The sequence below is a fragment of the Marmota marmota genome, unplaced genomic scaffold (assembly GCF_001458135.2).
Source record: "Marmota marmota marmota unplaced genomic scaffold, marMar, whole genome shotgun sequence".
In the NCBI taxonomy this organism is placed as follows: domain Eukaryota; kingdom Metazoa; phylum Chordata; class Mammalia; order Rodentia; family Sciuridae; genus Marmota; species Marmota marmota.
In genome coordinates, this window is record NW_026000037.1 from 30,739,975 (window position 1) to 30,760,137 (window position 20,163).

Here is a 20,163-nt window from a genome sequence, read left to right on the forward strand (position 1 = left end):
AGGCTTTAGCACACTAGATTCCATGCATTATATAAAGAGTACTGACAATTTCATTTTTAATTATAAAAAGGTACTCCTAAATGTTGAAAAAAGTTGGTAACAAGTGCATCAGATACTGGGATGAGTGAAAAAGCATTTTAATTTCTCAGAAAATAGGTAACAAGCACCTAAGTGTAAAGTATTGAGATCTGGGGAGACATGGGTTGATGCAGTGAGGTAGATGTTCTGGAACAGTAGTGATTGTTGGATTGTAGATGATAAGGGAGATGGATGGAGTCAAGAATATGTGGCTATTTTAGATTTGGGTGATGGGGACAATGTTGGCATCATTAAAATAAATGGGGAAAGAAAGAAATCACAGAGTCAGTTATAAAAGAACAGGAAGTATTCAGTGTTGGCCCTTTAGACCAGTGGCTAAAACTGTCGGTAATCTTGTCTTTGGCATTACAAAAGATCACTCAAACTACTGACCAACCTGAGTTAACTGTAGATCTTAAAACAATTTAATCATGTTTCCAGTTACACCTTATTAGTGAAAAACTTGTACCTTTCTTTAGAGAAGGCTTCAATTTATAATGTGCTAATTGTCAAGCAATAAAATTCTTTGTAGAAAGAACAGGGAACATTCATTTTATAAGAACAACAGAAATCAACGATATCATGCCATAGTAATAAAAAGTACAGCCTTCAAATTTTGCACATTTGTCAGAATAATTTTCTCTATTTCATAGACGTGGCACACCAGAATAAAGAGAGGCTTCCTCTGTTACTTGAAAACCTTACTTGGCCTGCAGTTATATATTCAATAAATAAATAGAAGTTGGGGGATTGTTAGAGTCTGTAAACAAGTCAAGATGGCGCCTGGCATTTTGCAGAGGGAGTGGTTTGTGAAGTAACGCCAGTGAACCATTAAGTGTGGAGATTCCTTATTGGTTGACTGCTGTATCTAGTTTATGTTAATTAAGATAAGCTGTGTGTAATGTATATATACCCCTCCGGCCCTACGATAAACGGCTCCCACTCCTGCTGTATCAATGTACACAAGTTGTTCATCACCCCCAGGCTATTTTGCCCAGCCAGCCGGGCTGCGGCAGGGGATATGAATTTGAACTCTCTGAGGTTTTCAAAGATAGTTTAGGCTAGGTGCTGTGGTGCAAGCCTGTAATCCCAGTTGCTTGGAAGGCTGAGGCAGGAGGATGGCAAGTTCAAAGCCAACCTCAGCAAAAGTGAGCACTAAGCAACTCAGATTCTGTCTCTAAATAAAATACTAACAATGGGGCTGGGGATGTGGCTCAGTGGTTGTTGCCCCTGAATTCAATCCCTGGGACCAAAATTAAAAAAAAAAAGAAAAGAAAAAGATATTTTACTGAATTCATAAATATAAAAATGTGCATATATTTAATAAATATAGTGAAATAAATAATATACTGTAATTACTATCACAGAATGGATGAATGAAATTTAACTGATAACAATTAACAGTGCATCTCAAAATCTCAGAGTATCATTAAATCAATTTTTAAGTTATTAAGTGAATATCACAACTAGTTGATAGTCCATGAATAGTTAATTCCTTTTAGTTCCTAAGAGGTGGCCAATCGCTACTTTCAGAACTTCTGGTCACCTAGTTTCTAATTATAACCAGCAGGAACTAATTTGTCTATAAGAACACAAATTTTCAACCCAGACATATCCCTCTATGTTATAAATTGGCAATACTTGAATTATAACAAATATTAACTTATTTGAAAATTGGTTCTAAGTAACTCCTATTCATAAAATATTTCATGTTTCAAAATATTTAAAACTCCACATTTAATTTGACTCCTAAAAATAAAATATGGCACCAGCATTAACATTTTTATTTATTTGTTCCACAGATATTTATTGAGACTGGCTAGCTTCTGTAAGGCTCTGCTCTAGATGCCAGAGATAACAGCAGTGAACAAAATTAACTAATCCCTATTTACATTTAACTGGATGAGACAGATGTTAAGCAAATAAACCAATGCTAATGAATATTGTTTGATAGTTAAAAAATTTAATGAAGATAAGTAAAACATACGTATGAGGATGAGTGCTGCCCCTTATAGAGACTAGTGCAAATCAGAATGTATCTGAAAGTTAAAAGCAAAAGGTTTGAGAGAAGGAGAGGGGTCCAAGAAGACTCCAAAACTTCGGCCTGAAAACAGTAGGAGAATGGAGACTGACATTTCCCAAGGTGGTAAACACTGAAGAATAGCATTCCTAGGTCAGGGAATCAAGAGGTCAGATCAAGATATGTAGAGCTTGGTATTTCTGCTAAATAACCAAATGGAGATACTGAATATACTGTTGAATCTGTGAGTCTGGAGGTTAACACAGAGGTCAAAACTGATGAAAATTTTAAAGTCTCGTCTCTAGATATTTTTGAAGCCAGAGAAGAAAGGTGTGTATTTTTAAAGCAATGATTCAGGATGAGAGGACCTAGGAAATCAACAAAGAAAGAAAAGATGTGGAAACAACTGAGTTTTGGGTCATGCTAAAATACTGGCAAAATAAAGATACTGTAGCAAGAAAGGTCAAGAAAAACGCCCAATTAAGTAAGAATGAAATTTGACGAGAGTAGTTCTTTAAAAGAGCAAATATTCTGGTGATTGCCTGTAATCCAGGGACTAGGGAGGCTGAGGTAGGAGGATTGAGTGTTCAAGGTCAGCCTCAGCAACTTAGTGAGGGGCTAAGCAACTTAATGAGACCCTGTGTCAAAATAAATAATGGAAAAGGCTGGGGATGTGGTTCACTGGTTAAGCATCCCTGTGTTCAATTCACTGGTAGAGGTCACTGGTGACCTTGCCAATAAGTACAAATGCATACTAAGAATAAGGTAAGAATCATGGAGGTGAGTTCAAGAGAAGGAGGGTAATAAGGAGTATTTCTGTTATGAGAAAAGAAAAGTGGAGTCATATGTAGTTGGAGATAAAAGGGGATTAAAGGAAATATTTTCACATCATCTTTACAGCTGTAGGAAAATGATGTATGCTGAAGGAAATGATGCAAAGGAATGAAAAATATTAGTGATTTCAAGGAATAAGAAAAATAATTGTGTGAAACTAATCTTGAAACAGGTGAGAGAAGATGGGATTGGTTTACAATTGCAGGACTAATCTTTAATAGGATAAAAATCAGCATTTGTTTTTGAATTCAGGGTGGAAAGATTGGTTCTAGATTCACACAGACGGGAAGATTGATGGAGTTGGAATGAGAAAGTTCTCTTTTAATTGCTGTCTTTTTTTCAGGGAAATATTAAATAAGATCATCATCTTAAGAATAAGGAGGAGGGAGGTAAACATGAAAACTCATTATCTACAGGAGGGAGAAAAGGTCATTTAATCTATTTCACTTTTTTTTTTCTGACAGGGCTGCCAAATGATGTAAAAGAATAACGTATATTTAAGATCGCAATTGTCTACATTGCTATTATAGAGATAGATTAAGTACTTTAAATTCTCAATGCTGATGATATACCAAACTTCTGGCTATGTTACAGGATATGTTCTTTGTAATTTAATGGTGTGTTGTTCTAAAACTCCAGAGTATTAAAATATAATTTATTTAGTAATGTGGTCAGGATGATATTTCACGGAAGGCACAGGCAGAATCAGTGCTATGTGAGTCTTAGTGCTAAGTCTTAGTGCTCATACATTTAAAAGCAAAATCAATATAACAGATTTCCTCTTCTCATGACTAAAAGACTCTTGGCAGCTTGACTAGAGGGAATATGCAGAATATTAGTTATTCCAGTCAAGGGAAAGTATGATCTCCATGGAATAGAGTGTCCATTGGACACTCTAACTCATATCATTACTCCAGATAGTTTTATTCCCTGTTGATTAAAATTGATACAAGCCATGGCTTGAAGTTTCTTTGAAAAAAAAAAAAAAAGAAAAAGAAAAACAAACCAACTAACTCCACAAAGATCACCATCTTTTTTCTTTAAAGAAAAGATTATTCTGTCAGCTTCTTGGTTATTAATTTTCTCTTTCTTGGGGATTTCAGTACTTATGGACATATACATTTTTCCCAAATAAAGGAATATGCATTTGTATATCCTTGCCTCATCTATGTAAACACTTGTAATTTATATGAATCTGAATGTGATTCATTTCTTTTTATTTTTCCTGGGATTTATCCAATTTCATATTAAGAAAAGAGACTTAATTGTAAGAAAGATATGCTTTATTGAACACTGTACACTGAGGATTTAATTAGTAGCTTGACTATTCCATAAAACAGTAAGTAACATGATAGAAATGTGTGCCTATATGCCATTTCATTTGTAAAATCAGTTTATTTAATGTCAAATCTAAAGCCTTTAAATATAGTCATGTAATTATTCATGCCCAAAGTAGTCCTCAGCTACATTTCTATAAAGATATAAATTATAAAGATAGTGAGAGATAGGCATTCTTTCCATGTCTGATATTTTCATAGACTATGAGTAAATGGAAGGTGTGATAACACATCAGACGCCATGATTGTGTTCTCTATTCCCAATCTTGCAACGCCATTGCTAGAGAAAAAAGATTAGAAATGTCAAGAAAGGTGCTAGACTGTGAAGACGATGTCCTCTAGCAAAACACAAACAAACAAAAAGTTTGAAGCCAGCATAGAATATTCATGAGGAGTTTTTACACTCCAACAGTATCATACTAATTAACAGTGTTTGGGTAGGGAAAAAAAAAAATGTGTAATTTGGGTGATGGCAATGCCAGCAGAAATCCTTGCCTTTCCTTTCCATGGAATTTAATTCCCAACTCAGTGATGAGCCAGAGAAGGGATGAGTTAAGAATAACTCCATAAAATAGAGGAATATTTTCAATGGACAAGTTCCCAAGCCAAGATTTCAAAGGCATCCTGCGAAGTTCTAGAATTTCTACAGGCAGAGGCTTAGGCAATATAGTCTGATGGTAGATAGTTTTGCCCTGCAGCCCCATATTTGCCCAGGTAGCACACATTCCATTTGGATATTGGTTTGTCTCAAAGAGAGACATTAGTGGAGATGACAAAATAAAGGAGATTTTGCAGAGCTTCCCGAACTACTTCTTGAGGCCATTACTGTACCGAAATTAGAGTCAGTCCTGAATATTAGGAAAAAGCTGGCAAAACGTGTTTCTCCTTTGAATCCCTGCCAGTTTTCTGAGTCTTCTATTCTTGATTCTCAACATCCCAGTACCCTCAATCTGCTTTTTAAATGATTGAGAAATTTCTAAAGCATTTATTTTATTTTTTTTAATTGTTTTTTATTGGTTGTTCAAAACATTACAAAGCTCTTGACATATCATATTTCATACATTTGATTCAAGTGGGTTTTGAACTCCCAATTTTACCCCAAATACAGATTGCAGAATCACATCGGTTACACATCCACATTTTTACATAATGCCCTATTAGTAACTGTTGTATTCTGTTACCTTTCCTATCCTCTACTATCTCCCCTCCCCTCCCCTCCCATCTTCTCTCTCTACCCCATCTACTGTAATTCATTTCTCTCCTTGTTTATTTTCCCATTCCCCTCACAACCTCTTATATGTAATTTTGTATAACAGTGAGGGTCTCCCTCCATTACCATGCAATTTCCCTTTTCTCTCCCTTTCCCTCCCACCTCATGTATCTGTTTAATGTTAATCTTTTCTTCCTGCTCTTCCTCCCTGCTTTAACAAGCAGTTGTCAAGTGCCTACTGTATTCCAGGCATGAAGCTATTTTTTTTCTGCAATTTACTATTTATCATAGTGTTCATAATTTCACCAATGTTTGTGTATCATACTAAAGACAAACTAATCTGTATTACTATGATAGTGAAGGTCTACTAAGCTCACTCCTAGCTAAAAGCCTTTACATATACCATCATATCATGAAGTGCCATTCACAGTTGTGGCCCAATAAAAAGACAAATTATGCCACAACTAAACCTCTGCTCTATAAAACAAAAACAAAAACAAAAAAACTAAAAACAAACACTGAATGGTATATATTTGCATATCTTTCATTTTTCAGGAAGTCATTGTTATTCAGATGGTGTTCTGAAAAGATTTGATACATTAGTCTCATAAATTACAAAGGTTAGTATGATTTAATTTTTTACCCTTCTGATCCTACCTACCCTATAATTTGATATAGGGCTCGTTCTAAAAATAGCAAGAGAAGAGCTTTTTTTTTTTTTTTCTGGGTATACTGGAGATTGAACTCAGCGGTGCTCTATCACTGTACATTTTGAGATGAGGTCTCACTAATTTGCTTAGGGCCTTACTCAACTGCAGAGGCTGGTCTCAAATATACAGTCCTCCTGCCTTGTTCTCCCAAGTCACTGGAATTATAGGAGTGCATGATCACATACAGCAGAAAGAACTTTTAATAACTGAATACTAAACATACTGTAGCACTGATGAGAGAATGATAATGTGAGGCAGAGGTTTGTTTTTTTGCTATACAGAAACTTCTTATTTCTCTACAATCTGATCCAGCCCTGGCAGCAAATGCAGGTGATTCTTCCACCACCCCACCAAAAAAAATTACACTATGTATTAGTAGATATTAAATTATCCCTAGAATTTTGAAGTAGGAAAATGTCTTTTTAAGAATCATAGCAAAAAAACAAAAACAAAAACAGCATGTAATACAAAAACATTCCCTCCCTAACATTGTCTAGGAGTAATGCCTTGGATTATACAGGGATTATGATTCCTATTATTACAGTGAAGTATTCTATTGTGTAAATAGTCCTTTTTTTTCTTTCATTTTTTTTTCTCCTGAATCAATGAACATTAACATATAAGCTGTAATAGAACCCTGAAGTTATCTAATAGTCTCATCTTTCACTGTTCTCGTTGCTACACATCACAGAGATATACTCTTAGGGTGCCCTTTGATACTGCCTCTACAGTGATGAGCATAAAATTTACAATTCTTTGTACAGTGCAACTATTTCAGTATAATCAGTAGAGCCCTAGTGGTCTCGGAGAATTTGTATGCTGAGGTAAATGCCTGCAGGTTAGCAAGTGGTTGGATCTTGGAAAGTATAGTCCAATGAGCCTGAATTTGTCAGGAGGAAAGCTGCCAACAGTTTTTCAGTTAAAATCATCATTATTACTTTTTTCCCCTACTGTTTCTACATAAGCCTGCTTTCAGCCCCAGGTGCCCACAACCAATATATATTTCCTGGTCAAAATCAGTCTCAGTTAAAAAGAAGAAAGTTGTATTGAGGGCTGGGGATGTAGCCCAGTTGTAGAGCACTTCCATGTGAGAGGGCCTGAGTTCAAGATCCAGTACTTCCAAAATAAAATAAAGTTATATTGAAAACTAAAACTTTTATTTTCAAATACATTGTCATTATTAGAACTATATTCTCAAAGTAAAAATTTGCAGGAAATTTACTTTGTACCTGTAAATGGTTGTCTTAACTTATTTTTTTCTGAATGAAAAGTCTATTTAATTAGAAAATTACTAGCTTTTTAAATGTATTCCATTCCAAAGTAATGAACACTTGCCTCATAAAATGTGATTTTAAAATTTTATTATGTCTTCTTCTATATGATAGAATTATTAAAATGCATACATTTAAATTGAAGTTATTTTTTTAATGTATGATTTAGACTTCCTTTCTTTGGGGAAATACTTTTTCTGTGTCAATAAATATACAATTTCAAGTGTACAGTTTGACTAGATTAACTTTGAAGTTCTTCCAACTCTGAAATGGTCGACTCCATTTTAGTAGTCAGAGTCAACCTTAGTTAAGTGTAGAAAGAAAAAAAAATGTTACATGAATTAATAGGAATAAAAAGCCTTCCCATCTGACATTAATCTTTGCTCCTGCATCTGCCACAGTGCCTAAAATTCCCTCTCTCTAACCAGGATTATGTCTTAAAGATGCTCATAAGGCTTATACGTTTTACTTGGGTTCAGGTATTATATTATAAAGCTGATATATGCAACTAATTTAGATTAAAATACCTAATTACTATCAATGGTCACATTGAAAATAAGACCCTATAGGAATGCTTTGAGGTAAATAGTGATAAGAAAACATGATATTAATTTGTGATGAATGACTTCAGCACCTTCATAAGCAGGTTACTGCCAATTGATTGTGCCTATTCACATAAAGACCCACTTCTAGGAACTTTGATCTCATCTATCATTTTGTATAGTCCTTGCAGATCCCACTTCCTGGTTCTAGTTCTAGCTTCTCATTGCATCATCTGGGTTTGAAGATCTTTTACACAAATCCAGTATCTTATTCATACCATTCTGGCCTCCCCTATTTTCCCACAATCCCCAGCAGCTGAAAGCCTAGGAACTCTGGCTTGATTCAGAGAATGTCAGGTTCAAGAGTCCAATAGGATGGCATTGTAGGAAAAAAAAGGTTAAAAGAGGGGCCAATCTCAGTCAGTTAACCAAAAGCAGGACTGGAAGAAGCTTCAGACAATATAAGTTTAACTTATAATATTTTCCTAGTGCTAGTAACACAATGATATAACAAAATCACCACAAGATTTTATAACCTGATTCATTAACTGGAAGTTTACATAACACCAAAGCCAAAAAGTTCCTCTGGTGCATTTGCTATAAATACAACTAAAACAAAACTGATAGTTTTCCCCCTGAATTATACAATGCATTGGATATGCATGTGACCCCCAGTACTAGTTAGTGTTTTTATAGACTTATGTTCATATTACTAGCAATTCAGTTTCCTTCATCTATAAACTACAACATTCCCATAACAACTGTGTAGTTACCAAACTTTGTTTATCAATAATGTAACCAAGTTAAGGACCTAGAGGTGAAGTGATTTGTATATTTCATCACCAATTCTAGTCATCAAATGCCCTTGATGTAGCAAGGCGATATCATGTACCATTCTTCTCTGGTGACATATTAATCTCAGACAACCTGCTTGTGTAGAAGAAGAGGAAGGGCTTCTTGGTGTTGGGTTTATCACACTGCATTCTCCCAGAGTATCCATAGCAATATTGTGTGAATCAATAGGCAAAACAAGAACAAGCCTTTTACTTCCTCAGTCCATCAGTGTAATAATTCAGAATTCTTAGTGTTGAGAAAAAGGGGAGCATATAATATAACCAAATTTTCTCCAGGATTTCTCTCTAAAGTAAGTAAGACTTCATAAGCAACAAGTCAGTAATTCCAAGAAGTAAAAGATGGCTTCTTTCTCTGAGATTTTCTACATAAGTATGTTTTCTAAATGATAAAGTATACTATTTCAGGGAAATTGCTGAACATAAAATGAGTTTATATGTAAAGAGAGCCAGCAGCAACAGCTTGCTGAGCAAATTCAATGCTTTGCTCAATTTGGCTTCAGAAACAAGAATTCTACCCCATGCCTAATTCACCGAGGGCTACTAAGGGATTGGAGGAGGGAAAACATTCATTAATTTATCAATGCATTATAATTTGAAGATGACTGATATGAAATCAGAATTAAGGAAATTTATTGATTCTTGGTTTTAATTCCTGTGCTATGGGTGTCTTATTAAGGAAATAGGGGCCTAGCCCCACATGATAGAGATTAGGGCCTACTTTTTCTTCTATTAGATGCAGAGTCTCTGGTTTAATTCCTAGATCCTTGATCCATTTTGAGTTAACTTTTGTGCATGGCGGGAGATAGGGATTCAATTTCATTTTGTTGCATATGGATTTCCAGTTTTCCCAGCACCATTTGTTGAAGATACTCTACTTTCTCCAGTGCATGCTTTTGGCAACTTTGTCTAATATAAAGTAGTTGTAGTTTTGTGGGTTAGTATCTGTGTCCTCTATCCTGTACCATTGGTACACCAGTCTGTTTTGTTGCCAGTACTATGCTGTTTTTGGTACTATTGCTCTGTAGCATATAGTTTAAGGTCTGGTATAGCGGTACCACCTGTTTCACCCTTCCTGCTTAGAATTGCCTTAGCTATTCTCGGTCTTTTATTTTTCCAGATGAATTTCATAATCAACAAATGGGATAAACTCAAACCACAAAGTTTTTTCTCAGCAAGAGAAATAATATGTGAGGTATATAGGGAGCCTACATCCTGGGAACAAATTTTTACCCCTCACTCATCAGATACAGCTCTAATCTCTAGGGTATACAAAGAACTCAAAAAGCTAAACACCATAAATAAATAAATAACCCAATCAACAAATGGGCCAAGTACCTGAACAGATATTTCTCAGAAGAGGATATACAATCAATCAACAAATACATGAAAAAAAAAACCTCATCATCTCTAGCAATCAGAGAAATGCAAATTAAAACTACTCTAAGATACCATCTCACTCCAATAAGAATGGCAGCCATGATGAAGACAAACAACAACAAATGCTGGCGAGGATACAGGGAAAAGAGTACACTCATACACTGCTGGTGGGACTGCAAATTGGTGCAGGCAATTTGGAAAGCAATATGGAGATTTCTTGGAAAGCTGGGAATGGAACCACCATTTGACCCAGGTATTCCTCTTCTTGTACTATACCCAAAAGACTTAAAAACAGCATACTACAGGGACACAGCCACATCAATGTTTATAGCAGCACAATTCACAATAGTTAGACTGTGGAGCCAACCTAGATGCCCTTCGATGGAGGAATGGATAAAAAAAAAATGTGGCATATATACACAATGGAATATTTCTCAGCACTAAAAAATAATAAGATCATGACATTTGCAGGGAAATGGATGGCATTAGAGCAGATTATGCTAAGTGAAGTTAGCTAATCCCAGAAAAGCAAATGCTGAATGTCTTCTCTGATATAAGGGAGGTGACTCAAAATGGGGAAGAGAGAAAGAGCATGAGAAGAAGATTACCTCTACATAGGGAAGAGGGGTGGGAGGAGATAGGGAGGGAGAAAGGGAATTGCATGGATGGTGGAAGGAGACCCTCATTGTTATACAAAATACATGTATGAAGATGTGAGAAAAAAAAAGAATAGCATTACCCTAGATTAGGTAGAGAGAAGTGATGGGAGGGGAGGGGAGGGGTTGGGGAGATAGGAAGGATAGTAGAATGAAACAGACATTATTATTACTGTGTGTATATATGTGACTGCATGACCACTGTGATTCTGCAACCTGTATACTCAGAAAAATGAGATATTATATCCCATCTGATTCAAATGTATGATATGTCAAGGTCATTGTACTGTCATGTGTAACCAATTAAAACAAATTACAAAATAAGAATTAAGGGAATTTCGAAGAAGGCAGATGGAATACCACATGTAGTAGTAGTCTTCCCAAGCAACTTCAACCCATCAAAAAAAATAAGTATCTTCCTATAGTACATCTCAAAGCTATTTTAGCTGATCAAAAATATGTACTAAGAGTTTAATGCAGATGAAAACTATGTAGAAACCAAAAACATTTATTCACAGGTAAGTAGCAAAAGGCAGTTTTGAAATATGAAATTCAAACATTGAAAAGTGGAGTGCTCAGCCAGCTGTGGTGGTGCACACCTGTAATCCCAGTGGCTCAGGAGGATCATAAGTTCAAAGCTAGCCTCAGCAAAGGTGAGATGCTAAGCAACTCAGTGAAACCCTATCTCTAAATAAAACACAAAAACAGGCTCAGGGATGTGGCTCAGTGGTTGAGTGCCCCTGAGTTCAATCTCAAATACTTTGCCCCCCAAACAAAGTGAAGCACTCATTTTGGTACTTTTAATTAGAAAAAAATCTTCATTCCTTTTTCTTTCCTTTCCTCCCTTTCTTTCTTTATGTTATTCTGGAGAAATCATATGGTAAGCAAACAGATACCTAAATGAGTATTTTAAAATGGTGATGTCATAAGGAAAACAGAACTTGGATCATAGCAATACAGTAGGTGTTTATAAATAAATTCAACTGGCAAATATAATGTTAGAGAGGGTGTTCACCTTTAAATAGAATAGATAAGAAAGGTCATTCTGAAATTGGACATTTTAGCTGGGAATTGACTGATAAGAAGGAGATATTAAGGTGAATATTATAGGTAAAAACTGCAGCCAGACAAAATGGGAAGTGAAATGACCTCAAGCAAGACCAACCTAGTTGAAGAAGAAGGAAACAAGTATGGTTGGTACTGATGAAGAAAGGGAGAGCAGAGAGAGGTGAAATTATAAAGAGGAATTGCCTGATAATTAGGCCCTTATAGTTCATATTTTATTCTCAGGATGGGAGAAAGTTATTGAGAGATTTTACAGGAGAAAAGAATATTATCTGGTTTATTGGTCAGCAGATAACTTTATCATGTGAAGGATGAATTTTGTAGGCAAAGTAGGAGCTCGTGGAAACCTGTTAGGAATCCTATCTTACTATTCCAGGAAAGAGATGGGTAATTCAAACCAATTAATCCATCTTTTTGCAGCAGGTTTTGGCTAATTAGAAACTTCCTGTAATGGAAGGAGTTTTATAATAATCAGTGACAGCTGAAAGAAGGGCTCTAGATTTCTAACTATGGATCAGTGTATAGAAATGAAGGAACCTCTACCCTTCCAAATCCATATTGCTGTCCTTCATTTCTAATGAAAAGGAGCTGTGTAAAGGAAACAAGGAATTCGGGACAAAAAAAAAAAATCACTTACCGTTTTTGGCTTTGCAAGACCGGTTGTCTGGCTGCATTAGATAGCCCTCCACACAACTGCAAGCATAGGAGCCATGTGTATTTATGCAGGTCTGGCTGCAGGTACCATAAATAGCACATTCGTCTCGATCTAAAAGGAAAATTGGCATCATTTCTAAGCAACATAACTCTTAGACATTTTTATTTCTCCTTGAAGAATGCATGTATGTTTGAACTTTGGAAACAGACTCTTGCTTATGAAAGGAAGCACTAACACCAATATGACTTTTCAAGACCACACTAACTGAAATTCAAGTTCATTGTTGCTTTAATATTTACAAAGAAAAAAATGATCAAATTTAATATCAAATCATTTGTTAAATACAAGTTTTGCATTTGTGATGGGTAGGCAATAAGTCCTTGGTTATTTTGGTCAAGGTATGAAATACACTGCAATTAATATTTATTGAATAGTTCCAGTGTTCATAACCAGTCTTTTACTATTTTAACAAAGAATCAGTCTTGTGACATGGTTTTCAATCTACAGATTTAATAAGAGTTCTGAGCCAAGCTATGTAAATCACCCTCACTAATTTAGAAAGGGGAAACTATCAAGCACTTATTGAAACCAGACATTTTAATTAAATTTTATTTTAATATCTTCCTTCCTTCCTCTACCATCTAGTTTAAATCTCCATAAACAGCAGATGTTTAATGATTCTTAACTGACCAATGAAACAAAAAGACATCTTGTCATACTTAATTTTTTAGACAGATGTATATTCAGTCTGACCTATGTACCAACCTCTGTACTAATCCCAGAATAAAATAGAATTGAAAAAAAAAAAAACTTGTGTTGTATCCTTAAATGATACAAGTTCAGTGAGATATTATTTTGATACTATGCATTTCTTTATTGTAAAGGCATATCCTAATAATAAGACAATCTGAGAGAAGGAAGTACATTTGCTTGGGCCTGGAGGGAGAATACTAAGTGGAAACTTCATATCAAAAAACAAAAACAAGAAAGGATTGATAAAAAGGAACAATTTATTTAAATACAATACAATGTAAAAGACATTGGGATGATGTAATATGGGTTTCATAGAAGCGCAAGGAATCAAGTACAGTAAAGGTGTATTAGGGCAAGTAGCAGGAGATGAGAATGGGAAAATAATTTGTGGAACAGATAATAAAGCAAAGAAGAAAAGATCAAATTTAATATCAAATAATTTTTTAAATACAAGTTTTATTTGCATTTGTGATGGGTAGGCAAGAAATCTACCCTACTGAACCAAAAGGGGTATATTAAACAAAGGCAATGGAAAAGTAAAAAAAATAGATAAGCCATATAATCAACTTTGCATTCTCAACCAAAACAAGTTCGGATGAAAAGATGGATTGGTGAATGTAAAGAACGGATCCTGGAAAGTTAATTAAGTTGTTAGATATGAAGAAAAGGGAATAAACTCTAAGATTTACACAATTAAAATAGATAAGGTTTAAAACTGTTTGGAAGTGATGGATATGAATGGTGGTTCAATTTTGCAATAGAGAATATAGGAGTGTGGATTTGAGTAGAGATATGATGAGAGGGGATAATGACTTTGATTTGATTATGTTAAGCTTGAGGTGTCCAGAGAGCATTTCTCAGTAAATGTGTAATAAGCAATTGACAATACTGGACTGTTAATATAGACTAAGATCTGTTCTATATCATTTGGGACTCAATAGCATATAAATAATAAATTTAAACAAACAGAAAATGGTTGTTTCTATAGAGAAATGGAAATTAAGGAAAAAAAATAATAATTTGGCTGGAGTAAATTGTTATCAGGTGCTGATGTGGAAAGGGCAGGCCAGAAAAAGGAGTCCATGAGCCTCCTATGTAGGAGACTTCATGACTAATTCAGGAAGAGTTAAGAAAAGAAGAACTTTTCAAGAATATCAAAATGTTTAAAAGGATTATATGCAATGAATTATATGCAATGAAGAAATTCAACAAAATAAAGATTGAATTCTCATTTGGATTCCTCGATTAGGAGATTAGGACACTTATGTTTTGATCCTGGTAGTGTAGAATTTTCTTGTTGTTATATAAAATCTTTATCTATCAAGCTTTCAAATAATTCCACTATACACACAAATATATTGTTTCAGTGGATTTTACCTGACAGTTTTGTGGGACTCTAGAAAGAGTTGAATGTCACTCTGGGTTGATGAGTATGGAATGAAGAAAGTTGCCATATGATCTCAAACTTATGCTTTATGTATATAAATGGGAGGTGGAGTTTGTAGTGAAGATAATCAAGAACACTGGTGCTCTGGGAAAGTCCAGATAAACTGAAAAGGCTGTAAAAGTACTTAGGGAATAAAATTGATGATTTTCACTAGTCTCAACTAGATCTGAAGGAAATAGAAAGTTTAAAGGTGTTTGACTTTTGTTATAATATTAGAAGCCACATAATAGGAATGAAGGATTGAGACATAAAATTGAAATAACAAAATTGAGAATGTAAGTATAGTCAGTTGTTAAACATCTCAAATAATAAAGAAGAGATGGGGACAGGAATGAGGCTATAAGAAGAAGCAGTATCTAATGTAGATGTTTGCATGTTTCTTGTTTTATTTTGCATGTATTTTTTATTGGAGAAATGTGAACTTATGTATTGACTACAATGTAAGACAGTGAAAGAACATTATTTAAACATACAGAAGAGATGAAAATTAATGGACTAAGATAAGACAAAAGTTCAGTTGGGCAGCAATAAAAATGGGAAACAAGCAAATTAAAGAAGTAAACCTATTCTGAAATGAGAACAAAAAAAGCATATTGGTGTATAAATGCAAATCCTGAGGAGAAAGGAGAGGAGTTTGAGTTAATATTTATGGTACCTACAAAAATGTTTAGAAAATAAAAACTCATTGATAATATGAAAGAGAATAGATTAAGGAAACATATTTTAAGAGAATAAAGAATGATTGAAGTACCCTTTTACAAGTGATGGTCAAGGGGGCTGTCACACACAGATACTGTCTGTTCATATCCCTCAAATATTTACATGTACTTCTGCACCTGTGGGGATCTTTCATTGTGTCTGAGGGATGTGCAATTCCTCCAAATCATCTCACGAGAAGCTCTGCTAGAATTCAAGGCAGGTTGGTCAAAGTTCCAGGAGAGATAAAACATTCTCTAGCACATGACCACTTGCTTCTTGCCTATTTGGAAATGTACATTAAAACCTAAGTCCCTTCATCCCTCATCCTAGAGGGATGGAGAACACATTTCAGCTCAGTCAAACCTTGTTGTAGACAGTTTAATTTTTCTAGCTATTCTCTTTCTAGATCACCTCTCACTGCCATTATTAAAAAAAAAAGAAGAAAGAAAGAAAGGAAGAAAGGAAGGAAGAAAAAAGAAAAAAAAGCATGGTGAGGCACAAATAAACCTTGAATCTTGAATCCTTGTTTCAGAACTGGCTTTTGGGAAAACCCAAGCTAATAAAGGAAGTTACTAAGGGAAATCAAAAAGATTGCTGAATATCATAAGGGACAATTTAAATTGGAAAACAATGTAGTTGTATGGAATTAATTTGCTCTATTCTCTGATTTTTTTTTAGTGTCCTATAATAACCTGCAGCCATGGATGGCTCATTTGCAATAAGCGCTTTTGGAACTGAAAGAACAGAGTTTGGAATTAAGTCTATGGTAATACTAAAAGAAATCTAGTCTTCCAATTGGTAAAATCCAGGCTCTGGTTGCAGTAATGATTGTTGTCTATTTCCACAGATTTTTCTACTTTAATATTATTGGTTTCTATTTTGGCATTTCTGATATACTTATACAGGAAAGAAATGTGATTAATGATTTTTTTGTTCTTTCTACTTAGCTAAAATATACTGCTGTGACATGATACAGCTCCACAAAATTGGCCACAAAGGAATGGACAAGTCATTACTTGTGATGCTGCCTTCTTTTTCCTTTAAGGACAGAGAATTGACTGGAAATACAGTTTCATGGAAGTATAAGTGATTCTCAGACCCAGCCAGTCGAATGTTTGGAGAAAATAAAACGAGTTTCTTTTCCATTAGTGATTTCTCAAATTATTGCTATACAATTGTTACTAATGTTCAACAGGAGGGATCAACTATGATTGTATTTTTGCATTTAATTCAAAGACTAGGAAATTCAAGACTTCAATTTATCCTTGCAAAAGGAACTGAAAATCCTGATTCTTACTGGAGTAAGGTGTAGAAAATAAGAGAGAAATATGCGTTATAGGTACATTTAAATAGTAAGGGCTATTTTGAACCACAAATTCCACGTGTGTCCTAAGGCACCATTTATATTTGAAGCCATGTACATCAAGCTGACTTTTGTGATTATGAGGGATCTAGAATTCCCTAGATTTTTTTCAGAATCTCTGGACTTTTATATGTAATGACTTATTTTTAAATGTTGGTTCAAAAAATATGACACAACTAAACATATCAACCTGATCCTCTTATAGCAGACTCTAATGAGTATTTAGTAATCAATTGTATTATAAAAATGTTTTATATTAATAAACAAATAGTAAACTAAAGTTCAAACCACATATATATCTGAAAAGGCAATGAGACATTTCATGATAAAAGTAACAAGTCTCTGAAGATTGGGATTTTATTCTCAACTCTATCACTGAGAAGAGTGTGAACATAAGCAAGTCAATTAACTTCTCAGCATCTGTCTTTGGTTGCTTTTTTTCTCCAGCATTTTAAACAATATTTCTTTAAGGATTCTTTCAACTTTAAGAATGTGAATTAAGGTAAAGTGATAATATGAAAGTGAAGGTTATTAAAATAATCAGCAAAGCACAATTTCTTTGGAAAATGTTCCAATTATTAGAAGTTGGGCAATGCAGCTATTCCCTGATTTTGTGTGTATGCTCGCGCGCACACACACATACTCCCTTAAGAGATTTGAAATAAATACAGATTCTAAGTACCATATCAAATAATGTACATAATATATATGTATCAATATTTATATCTATTATTATTGCTATTGGTAAGTAGCTGCTACCATAATTACCAATGTAAAAATTATAAAGAACTTTACATAACTAAGCAATAATTAACTTAATTAATAAATTTTTACTAGACTGTAGCCATATGACTACCATAAAACATTTAAAAATATATAATAATTAAATCTATTTGTTAATGTTTAACTAAAACATTTGCCCTTTTTGACATTCTGATATTATTTTGAAACACATTGAAAATGTATTGATATAAACTCATAAGAGTAATGTTTACATTTTGGGGGGACGTATTAACTTTTAAATCTAAAAAAAAAGAGTTAACAAACTTTAAGTGGAACATGATAGGTGCTCAGAGATATATTATTTTCTATTAACTAAGCCTCTATAAATAATAATAATGATAATAATAATAATAATAATAATAATAATAATAGTGTTGCCACACAGCTCATGCATGGGAGGCTTTATTCTTACTTCAAGGTGTTTATTGAAGGTGGTTGAGCTTTAAAGAGCTTAGGGAAGGGAGATTGGGAGATTTATCTATTCATCTCTTTCTTTAATTTCTGGCCATGAATGAATGGGCTTCATCCATTGTGTTTCCACCATTGTTACAGGTCCAAAAGCAATGGGACCAATCAGTCAGGGACTGAAACCTTCAAAATGGTGGGTAATTAACCTTTCCTCAATTTGAGTAAGTCAGAGCAGGCATTTGTTACAATAATGTAAAACTGAAAACAAGTAGAGTTAACACAAATATAGTTTAATTTTACACTTACCTCTGCAGCTTCTCCCATCTTCTTTTACTTCAAATCCATCCTCACAGTAACATCTTGTACTATTCCTCACCATTGCACATTTATACTGACAATTCAGCTGCTGGCAATTGGTTAACAATTCTGTAGTTGAAAAACAAATATAGTCTCTATGTTAAACTGTGAACATATGTATAGTTCTAAACTTTAAATATTGGTTGTATTTATTTAGTAATAATGGTAATTAAACAGTTCTGACTATTCTCTCAGTAAGATTCCATGATTAATCTAGAGAAGAAACAATGTCTATTCCTTTAAAATATGTTGGATTGCATTTGTTTGAAGTTATGTTAATAAAATTTAAGATCAATCAATTGGGTCTTTCAGTTTTTTAGCTTGTCACTATGTTCAAAGTCACAGATTCTTTCCATTCCAATGTCTAGTAAATTAAATTATTTCAAAAGAAAAAAAATGTCAACTCATTGGTTGATTTTACAATCCATGCCTTTTTTATTTCACACATCAAATGATTTTCTATCTTTCAAGACCTTGTTTTGATTCACCAATCCATGTGTAACCTTCATAGTAATCAGTGTGAATATATTCCATCTTAATAATTTATTTTCCATCAGTACCAAAATATTTTATAAATACTGGAAATTATATTTTTCATTACATCTGAACACTTTAAAAATTTATACATCATTGAATCAAAACTTAGTAAACCATCAGAGAAACTTAGGATTCAATATGATAAATGCATGAAACACAGATGAAGTGACAGGAGCATATACATTAAAAAAAAAGTTCCTAACAGAAATAATCTAGAAATATATAAACATAGAAATATATTTAGTTGAATGCATGACTAATTTTACTGTCCAAATTAGGGGTATTAATGTAGAGGTATTAATGAATTCCATAGTTTTTTTTTTCATAGTAGGTAAAAAAGTATTTTGAACATTCAGTGATTCAAAATATGTCATAATTTGTCATAAGCTTATCTGGCACTTCTGAAAAATTATAAATTACAATGAAAATGAATAAAAATTCCTATGTGGGGAAAAGAACACACTTGAACCTCCTAAATTGAACACTGGGTATATTACTAAAACAATAATTGTCTATAGTATTCCTTTAGCTTAGTTTTTTTTTTCAACTCTCTCATACAACTATTATATACACTTTCTCTTAAAACTTCAAAGCTCCTTCCTAATATTCACTTATATATGTCAATCTTGCTTTCTATATCTTTGAGGAAACTAAAGCAATCAGAAGAGATTTTCCAGGTTCACAGTGCCCATCTACCTATTGATGCATGTTCTTGTCTCCCTTGCCTTTCAAACTTAATGGAATTCATTGTCAATGCTCCCACACCACCTGGTAGGCACAAATCCCATCTGCACTCATCTACTCACAGATTTCACTCGAACTGTGCTCCTCTTCCTTTTTAATTATGTAATCATGCCCCAACCCTGTTGATATTAGGTCAGGATTGACAAACTAAGTTCCCAGTATGGTTTTTATATGATAATGTTCATTGGAGCACAGTCACACCCATTATTTACATGTTGCATATGGCTCTTTTCACTCTACCCCAGAAATGGTAGGGCCTAAAAAGTCTAAAATAATTTACTATAATCCCTTAACAGAGAAAGATTTCTGAATTCTGCACTAGTTTATTCTCGGTGCTCTTATTTTTTTCCCAACTTATAAATAAAAACCCTGGATTTCACTTACCCAATTGTCAATACTGCTCAATTCTGTTTCTCTTAAAATAAAACTTATAAAAGAATCTCAATCTCTCTCTTTCTCTCTC

The 20,163-nt window shown here is 34.0% G+C and overlaps 1 protein-coding gene across 1 annotated transcript in view; it reads right to left on the bottom strand.

The window, feature by feature from the left end:
* Lrp1b (LDL receptor related protein 1B) overlaps positions 1-20,163 on the bottom strand; it is a 1,807,788-nt gene that overhangs the window by 986,629 nt on the left and 800,996 nt on the right. The window contains exons 4-5 of the mRNA XM_015479144.2: positions 18,369-18,488; positions 12,592-12,720 (exon numbers count right to left, since the gene is read on the bottom strand). Coding sequence (XP_015334630.1) covers positions 12,592-12,720; positions 18,369-18,488 — 249 coding nt within the window. The remainder of the gene's footprint in view (positions 1-12,591; positions 12,721-18,368; positions 18,489-20,163) is intronic.